This window comes from Nicotiana tabacum, chromosome 3 (assembly GCF_000715075.1).
Source record: "Nicotiana tabacum cultivar K326 chromosome 3, ASM71507v2, whole genome shotgun sequence".
NCBI classification, from domain to species: Eukaryota; Viridiplantae; Streptophyta; class Magnoliopsida; order Solanales; family Solanaceae; genus Nicotiana; species Nicotiana tabacum.
In genome coordinates this window covers 5,069,296-5,079,239 of record NC_134082.1, presented here as the reverse complement: position 1 = coordinate 5,079,239, position 9,944 = coordinate 5,069,296, and the positions used below count along the sequence as shown (strand labels likewise).

The following is a 9,944-nucleotide window of genomic DNA, read 5'->3' as shown; positions in this document are numbered from 1 at the left end:
ACTAATTTAGATTTGTGCCGTACATGAAGAACTCACTATACATGGGGGGTTTTAGCGTTTCCTATCAAAGCGGACTTTATTCTCGAGGCTCAAACTCCAAGCATTAGATTAAAGTGTGAAAATAAGGTTTACCATTCCGTCACACCCTTTAGTGGATGATGGTAATGCTAAATTTTTTTTTATTCATTACAAAACTTAGATTAAAATACGAACTTCTAGTTAAAAATGAAGAGATTGTTATCATATCATATTCGTTGGCAATAAGATTTCTATTTCTTTTTGGTGGGTTTATTTATCGTTGTACGGTACCTGCATTGGAGCCCGATTATATTTGAACTATAATAGATTTTTTTTATACTCAAGTCCGAAACATCTAATTAAGGGTGGAATGACTAAGTGCTCGTTTGGACATAAAATTTGATGGAGAAGATTTTTCCAAATTTTTTTTTTCGAAATTAGCATTTGTTCATAAAATTTCCAATTTTCACTTGAAGATGCATTAAATTTTCGAAAATTTGAAAAACTGCAAAAAGCTGTTTTTCAAATTTTTTACTCAAATCACTCACAAAACTTCAAAAATAACCCAAACTGAAATTTATATTCAAATATAACTCTAAATTTCAAATACTATTTTCACTCAAAAAAAATTCATCATTTTTCTGAATTTTAAAATTCTTATGTCCAAACGCCTACTAAATATCTATTTCATGAACGTGGCATTGCTTGGAGTTATAAAAAACAGGTTATGGGGGAAAGGCTCTCTTAGATGACGGCGAAAATTAAGCGAAATGTCCTAAATAGGCCATTAAATATGTGGCTTTTGGGATAGAGACACAAGGGCAATCTTGACTTTTTGATACTCAAAGATCTTAATTATAACTTTTGTCCCACGCAACCTAATTAGTAATCTCTATTATTTATATTTATTTTTTCAAGTATAATTCAAAGTCCTATCCATGTCAACCTCTACTCTTTATTATACATATAATCCTATTAATTATTTGTGATGAGAATGATTAGACAATGACAATATTATACTTTTTGTCCTGATTTTTCATTATTATTGCCCTTTGCCTTTAATATATCGATTCGATCCAAGCTCTTGAAATTAAAATAATTTACAATCGATCGCAAAATTTTACTGATCATCTCTATCTAATAAATAGGAAGTTCGCTTTAAATTATCCTCCGATAATATTTTCAACTACTCGTTTAGTTTTAATTTATATGGTAAAAATTTAGCTCGACACGAAATCTGAAAAAGAAAAAAGAACTTTTGAAACATATGATTTTAAACCTACCGTCATTTTTGTGGTTATAAAGTAGTATATATTTAAGGTTAAAATGATAAATTAAAAATAAAATTATAAATACAAACATGACGTATTATTTTTGAAATGGACTAATAAGATTTTTTTTAATTTTTTTGCATAAAATGGAATAAAACAAGTACATAATTTAACATCTTTATCACCCTATCCAGTCTTTAAAAGGTATGATAGAGATGCAACACAATAATTAGTTCACTTTTTTTTGTGTGTGTGGTGTATTTAGTGTTTGATCTCTTAGATAAATTTTACATATCTAGTAACTACATGAAAATTCTATAATTTATAAATATTTACAGTTAAAAATATTTTAAAATCCTAAAATTTGTTGATTCTTAAAAATACTATTGGTATTATTCATGGGGCCGGAAAGTTTTCAAATCTTAATTATGATGTTTGTATTATTATTATTATCAATCATCATTATTGGTAGACCCGAAAGATGTATTATGTTCACTTCCTTGGATTAAGAATGACAATTGTATAATTTCTAAGAAGAAGGTATAAGTTATACCGGTGCTAATTACCCCACCTTCTATAAGGTATAAGTTATCCCGGTGTTAAAATTAACACCGGGATAACTTATACCTGATTTGCTAACCAAACAGAATATTAAGGTGATATTAAATTTTTATACCACCCTTATACCTTCTTATACCTCATACCAAACGACCCCGTAGGGGTGTATAACTTAAATCCCTTGATCTATTCCTTTAACTATGGCAATAAAAAGGAAGATTTCTTGTGACTTTGGTTTTTCATGAAAGTTCCAAGAATATACAATAACGAACTTACATACAAAAAACATAAGCTGCTAAAATTATGTAACAAAATTCCAAGTGGACCTTACCCTATATATAAATATACATACCTTTGCTTCTCTATATATAATATATTAATCAATGAAAGAAATGAAATCTTCTTTTAGACTACCAACTTCCATCTTCCATTAAACCAAAATCTCAACAAGAAATTATTCCCTTTCTCTTTCCAAATCCAAAAAATTATATTGAAGTTCTACTTTTTTTTTTCCTTACCAAATTAAATTATTCCAAAAAATAAAAAAATGGGTTTAAGAGATATTGGAGCAAGTTTGCCACCAGGATTTAGATTCTTTCCTAGTGATGAAGAATTAATTTGTGATTATCTTTACAAGAAAATTGCTAATCAAGAAGTTATTAAAGGTACTTTAGTGGAAGTTGATCTTCATATTTGTGAACCATGGCAACTTCCTGGTAGGTTTCTTCTCCTTAATTCTTCTTCTTCTTCTCCTTCTTCATCATGTTTTTTAGATTATCTGTGTATTCAAAATTTACCGACCCGACTATTTGTCTAAATTTCATAACATGTTCTTATTCGTCTTCTTAATTCTTTTCTTTTTCTTCTTCTTCTTCTTCTTCTTCTTCTTCTTCTTCTTCTTCTTCTTCTTCTTCTTCTTCTTCTTCTTCTTCTTCTTCTTCTTCTTCTTCTTCTTCTTCTTCTTCTTCTTCTTCGTCGTCTTCTTCTTCGTCGTCGTCGTCGTCGTCGTGTTTTTTCAGATCATATGTGTATTTAAAATTTACTGATCCGATTAATTATGCATATTTCATGACATGTACATCCTCCTCTTCTTCTTCCTCCTCCTCCTCCTCCTTCTTCTTCATGTTTTTTAGGTTATCTAGGTATTCAAAATTTACTGACCCGACTACTTGTTTAATATTCTGGCATGGTCTTAGTCTTCTTGTAATTCTTCATTCTTTGTGTTTTTAGATCATATACGTATTTAAAATTTACTGACCCGACTAATTATCCAAATTTCATGACATGTACATCTTCATGTTCTTTGTTTTCTTCTTCTTCTTCTCCGTCGTCTTCATGTACGGTTTTTATTTAGTCATCTGCGTATCCAAAATTAATGACCCGACTAATAATCCATATTTCATGACATGTTATTCTTCATGTTCTTTGTCTTCTTTTAATTTTCTTCTTTTTTCTCTTTAATCAGTTTGTAAATTTATCATGGGAATTTCTTGAATTATTCTTACGATGGTTCAGTAAATTATGGAAGGAAGTTTAATAATCAACAGTCAAGACTTTTTGCTTCTATCTTTTTTTTTCCTCAGACCCCCTAACTTTTTCTCCAGTAAATCAAATTAATTCTAATTTTTCCATTTAAAAAGAAATTAATTTTCCATTGATTAAAAAATCACGAGACATTGTTTTCATAACTGTTTGAAGATTTTGTTTCAAAAAACTTCAATAATATTTTCAGTAAATTTTTCAACCAAACCCCATTAAGACAAAAGTTATTTGATCGCTTTTTGCAAAAAACAATTGAAAAACACATATGAAAGTAGTTTTTTTTTAAGTATTTTGCAAAACTAAAAAACTGCTAACTTTTTTCGATAGTATTTATTAATTTAGTTTCTTAATAAAAAGGACTTTTTGTTATCTGGATAATGCATCACTTATAATTCGAACAAGACTATTTTGCATATCTTCCTTTTCTTTGTATAGTATATATATTAAATGTATAATATATATATATATATATATATATATATATATATTAGAGTAACTATTTTACACACTTCTTTTCTTCTTTCTATTTTCTCCTGAAAGTGAAATTGATTTGAAGGAACCTTCCTAAGTTAAGCGGACACAATTTTTTGTTTGGTTTTTATTTTCATTTGATGTCCGATACTTTAGTATTCGCTTTAGGTCCTGATTAATATATATTCGCCGCGTAAGGTTCATTAAAGTAGAAAGCGCTCTCGACCAAGATTCTTTCCATTCTTAGAACTCGAACCTAAAACTCTGATTAAAATGAAGAGATTCTATTCATTCCACCATAATCCTCGGTAGTTAGAGGACACACCAACTTCAAACAAAATGATAATGTTTTTTTCCTTTTTTTAATGAAGTAAAAATAGATAAAATTTGGGTTCAATGGATTTGGTTCACATGTAGCATCTGCATACAGTAGCTACTAGCCTACTACTCTATAAAATTAGCAATTTCACAGGATAAAAATGGATAAAAAAACAAATATGCTTTTAAGAAATATTCATTTAAAAGCCCCTTTTGTGTCTGATTATTATAATAAGCTTATACATGTGAGTCTCTCTGTGTGTGATCATTTTGAAAAGTCATGTGTCTATAACTTTTTTTTAATGAGTCTAGTTCTTGCTGGTTCTGCTCTTGGTGTTGGTAGAGCCGAGCCGGGATTTCAACTTTATGATTTTTGAATTTTAAAATGATGATTTCATGTGTTAATGATTAATTTTTACATTTAATATTTGCATATATTTAATAAATTTCTTAAAATAAAATATATTGTTTGAGTAAAAGCAATTAGGTTCGGCTGAACCCGTAGCTCGGCTTCTGCCTACAATCCTATATACTTCAAAATAATATTTTAGTGTGGAAATTATTCGGTATTTGTGCTGGTATGAGCTAGTAGGTGTCCCGTGGTATTAATTGAGCGCAAGCTGACCCGAAAACTACAATTATCAAATAAAAAAACTTCAAACTGGGGTTTTTTTTGTTTTTTGTTTTCTTGTGTTAAGAGTTTTGTAGTGATTTAAGATTGTTATTAGTTGAGGACATGAAAGTCATATGGACTGCCCACCATCTAAGTAATTAGACAATTAACAACAATAAAAAGAAGTTAACACCCTTTAATTTATTTATTTATTTCAATTTTTTCACATGACTAATTATATACAATATACTTTTGTTATATTAGAGGTGGCAAAGCTAAACTCCAGTGAATGGTACTTCTTCAGTTTTCGAGATCGCAAATATGCTACTGGTTTTCGAACAAATAGGGCAACAATTTCTGGCTATTGGAAAGCTACAGGCAAAGATCGAACTGTGCTTGATCCTCGAACGGGTCAGTGACGAAATCAGGAATATATAAATAAACTTTAACCTATATATATAATATAATTTTTCGATAAAGGGTGTTCAACTGACCACTTATACGTACTGTATGTGACTTCGTTATTGGAACAGGTGGTCTGATAGGCATGAGAAAAACTTTGGTGTTTTACAAGAATAGAGCTCCTAATGGGATTAAAACTGGCTGGATTATGCATGAATTTCGTCTGGAGAATCCTCATATACCTCCTAAGGTAATACGATCTTTTATTGTTTTATTATATTTCCATGCATAGAGAATACTTTCAAGCCTAGAATAGAGTAGAAGTCAAGGTAGAGGTATAAGCCCGACTACGGATTCGGCCGAACCTAGTGACTTTTGCTCAAACATTGTAAATAAAATTCATTAAATATGTATAAATATTAAATTGAAAACCCAATTATTAATACTTGAAGTTGCCGTTCTAAAATGCAGAACCTGTAAATTAAAATTTGACAAATTATTGTCGAGACAAAGTGACGACAAAAATGTCTTGTAAGAAACTTCTAAGAAACCTCCAAGTTGAGTTTGAGACAATGCATGGTACGAGAAAATGAGTAATAGGTGAAAATAATGGATGGTGTCTAAGCAAGATCCCGATTAATAGCGTGTTTGGCCAAGCTTCTCCAATCCTATAAGTACTTTTTTGAAAAAAAATTAAAGTTGAAGTGTTTGGCCAAGTTTTGAAAGAAAAAAGTGCTTTTGAGCAGAGACGGATCCATGATTTAAAGTTTATGGGTTCCTAAAGCGACCTTAGGTAAATATACAATAGTAACTAGGTTCACAATCAAATATTTATGGATATTTAGTAATTTTTTATATATATATACATGGTATGTGTAAAACTACTGGGTTCATAGGAACCCACGTGTAATAAGCTCGATCCTCCCCTACTTTTGAGGAGAAGCAGAAAAAAGTAGTTTCTTCTCCAGAAGTACTTTTTTAAAAGGTACTTTTAAGAAAAAATACACTTAGAAACACTTTTTAAAAGCTTGACCAAATACTAATTCCTACTCAGAAATACTTTTCAAATTAATTAGCCAAATACAAATTGTTTCTCACTAAAGGTACTTTTGAGAAAAATACTTTTAAGAAAAAAACACTTCTCAAAATAAGCTAATTTTGGAAACTTGGCCAAACAAGCTATAAGCCATACATAAGAACGAGAGACTTTGTACACCAACAATGTAGTTTACAATTATAACAATAACATACCCAGTTTAATCTCATAAGTAGAGTCTAGGGAGAGTCAAGAGTATGCAGCCTTACCTACCTTATGCAGGTAAATATGCTATTTCCGACAGACCCTCTTACTTAAAGCAAGCATGCATAATCACAACTGTATAAAAAAAAATATAGCAGTGAAAAAATTAAAAAAGCAGTAACAACAACAACAATAATAAAACCGAAACACATCATCGTTAGACAGTAATAGAAATTTAACAATATGAAAATATGAGAATAACACTCCCACTGCTGGGATGAAAGGAAAGGCGCTCGATTCCTTATTACACTTCTATCCTGATTCTCGACCCCTACACAAATAGTGTAGTTTAATATGTAAGAACATGTTAATAAATTAAACTTTTCCGCATTTATATTTATATATTAAATATATCTAAACTTTATATATATATATATATATATATATATATATATATATATATATATAGCATTTGCATTTATTTTCAAGTTCTTATTTCTACTTTTTGGACGATAAGGTTATCTATAGTTATCTTTTAGATGAATTAATAGTGTAAAAATTTCTTTATATTGTTAGTATATAGAATTAAACTCAGTTTAATAATATTTTCACATTTAAAAGACCTAAACTTATGTTGTCTATGATCATTGAACAGGAAGATTGGGTATTATGTCGAGTATTTCACAAAGGTACTAAAGATGATATGAACAACAATAGCAACAATATTCTTAGCCCAGAAAACATGTACGAGGCTAGTGTCACTTCTCCAGAATTTGTTGTATCTCCTCTCAACAATATGGACAACCATGGATCCACCATGCCTAAATTATTGCACTACGGCGATGACGATGGCTACTACACGTCGACCGCTAATTTCTCGAGTAACTCTGCCCATCAAAACCAGAACTCTAGCAATCTTCAGTTGTCGCAAGAAATAAATAAAGTTTTGGCTAATGAAATGGTTCACTCAAAATGTGGCAAGGAAGATGAGTTTGGGTTCTTGTATGACATGAATTTTGAAGAATATTCAAGTTTACAAGATGGAGGAGTTCATAATTCATGCATTGGGGATATGAGATTTGAGGATGAAAATAGCTTGGTTTTTATTTAAAATTATAACTCATAATTATTTGTTGGATTGATGTTTGTAGAAAAAAAATATTAAATCTTAATTATTTGCAGAAAATGTACAAACTTTAGTGTTTGCTTTTGTGTATAAGATATGATTGATTGGATGGTCCTTTTTTATTTCACTAGCACGATAGATTTATAAGATATTAAGGATATTCCATGTGATCTGGAGGTCACGGATTTAAGGCGTGAAAACAGCTTCTTGTACAAATGCAGGGTAAGACTGCGTACAAAAGACCCTTGTGGTACGGCCCTTCCCCAGACCACCCGCATAACGGGAGCTTAGTGCACCGGGTTGTCCTGAATATTCCATTGTTCATATAATTTGTTTTCTAAACTTTTGACTTTTGGTGTAAATGAGCAATAGTCATAATATTCTTTCCGTTATGTTTTCCACAATAAAGAAGAGATTCCTTCTTTGTTACTGAAGTTTAATGAGTTTCTTATATTTGAAAAGACATTCATGGGTTAATAATTGATTCTTCTGGTTCACTCCAACTTTTTTTTTGTTTCAAGAATATTCAAGAATAAAAACCCATTAACAAAACTTTAGCAATAATAATTAGATACATTCACAACGTATAATTGACAATATTGGATGATGAATAACATTTTTCTCATAGTACTTACTTCTACATTTTGGGGGAGAGGGTGGGTGGATGGGGGTGGGGGTTCACATTTGGTGTTAGGTACCTGAATTAGGCGTCCGATTAATCTAGATTCGCAGCGCATAATGCTCTCTATCAAGAATTTTTTTCAGTTTAAGGCCCAAATCCGAAACCTCTAGGAGGGGTGTCAATGGTTCTGTTCAGTCGGTTATTTTATAAAAAAAATTCCATACTAAATTTTCGATTATTCTATTATATAGGCTATAACCAAAATTAGACTTTTCGAAATTGTCTCAATTATATCGGTGCCTCTTCGGTATCGGTACAGCTCGATTAATTTTTGGAATTTTTTTAAAATGACATGTAAAAGTCACTAGTAGAAGCAGAATGCAATAACATATGTACTTTTATAGGAGTTAACAAATTTCTCTAGACATTAGTACTATTTAAAGGGTGATGTATTAAGAAAACATGAAAGATGGTAGAGTATAGATTGATCAATGATTCTACAGCACCGTAAAAAAAATTAAGCAAACACAAAGAAAATATAAATTACATGAGTGAAAAGATATTAACTAAGTTGGGACTCAAGAATAAAGTCTATAGAGGATTATATATTAAAAAAGATAAATTTAAATCATACGAAAGAAAATTGTATACGGTCGAAATCCGGCTCGTCTACTACATGACAGATCGGGCTCGAAACCGATGGATTGAAGATCGACCCCGAGTTCGGTCGAACCAAAATACGAGATCAGAATGCCCGTCCTCGAGAACATTGAGTCCATAATCCCGGAATCGACCCTGACCACGAACGAGCTCGAGAATATAAGTATAACCAACAGAAGACCAAAATAACAAAAGGCCGAAATATCCGTGACTGGTCGGGTATTACGGCGAGAATCTTGGCACGTATCAATAAGTAACCGGCAAATCAGTGAATCAGGAGATTTTTACCTTTTATAGAATTGTACCTAAAGTAGGACTCTCCTACAGGGGGTCTGATTACTTGTAAAAGACATTGTAATACATAATTCAGAAGCAATATACTGTTATTTCTCTTTAACTTCTTATTCAAATGTGTCTTGACACTGATCGAAGCGCATTCTGTTCAAGGGTGGCTCACCCCCAAGGCTGTAACTGTTCAATTCGTGTGGTTTAAATTTACTTTATTATACTTTATTTCAATTGCAATTTAATTTATCGCTTTGTATCAATTTAATCCAATATCCTTAAAACTACTTACAAATTCAATTGTTATCCGATTTTGAGGGTAAACAGAAACATACTCAATACATTATAGTTTGTTACTCATAATCGCTAGAATACCTTGTGTGTCTTGCTAGTGAATACTTGTTGCCTTTGCTTGTAACCATTTTCATAATTTCAAGACCCAAGGAAAAATTTAGCACTTTATTATTTTTAAACTTAATATATAAATATATCTTCCATATGTAAATTTATTCGGTACGATTGATATTTTTTCGATTTGAAGTCATATGGGCATACTGTACGACCTCGAAGTCCAGTATCAGGGCCACCCCATTCTTATTGGTATACGGCGTCGAAGCTCTAATACTGGTCGAAGCCGGAGAACCAAGTCTCAGGTTCCAATACGCAACCAAAGAATAGAATGACGAGGCCATGAGTACGAGCCTGGAACTATTAGATGAAAGGCGAGAAACCACCCTTGTTGGCTGCCCAAAAATAGCGGATCAAGAGATACTGCAACCGAAGGACCAACCTTCAACACTTCAACATCGGGGACTTAG

The 9,944-nt window shown here is 31.3% G+C and overlaps 1 protein-coding gene across 1 annotated transcript; it reads left to right on the top strand.

Moving 5' to 3' along the window:
- Positions 1–2,223: 2,223 nt before the first annotated feature.
- On the top strand, positions 2,224–7,689 carry LOC107773663 (NAC domain-containing protein 21/22-like). The gene is made up of 4 exons (XM_075249109.1): positions 2,224–2,563; positions 5,056–5,202; positions 5,325–5,443; positions 7,089–7,689. The coding sequence occupies exons 1-4, from the start codon at positions 2,395–2,397 to the stop codon at positions 7,542–7,544; spliced, it is 891 nt and encodes a 296-aa protein (XP_075105210.1). The 5' UTR covers positions 2,224–2,394; the 3' UTR covers positions 7,545–7,689.
- Positions 7,690–9,944: the final 2,255 nt, after the last annotated feature.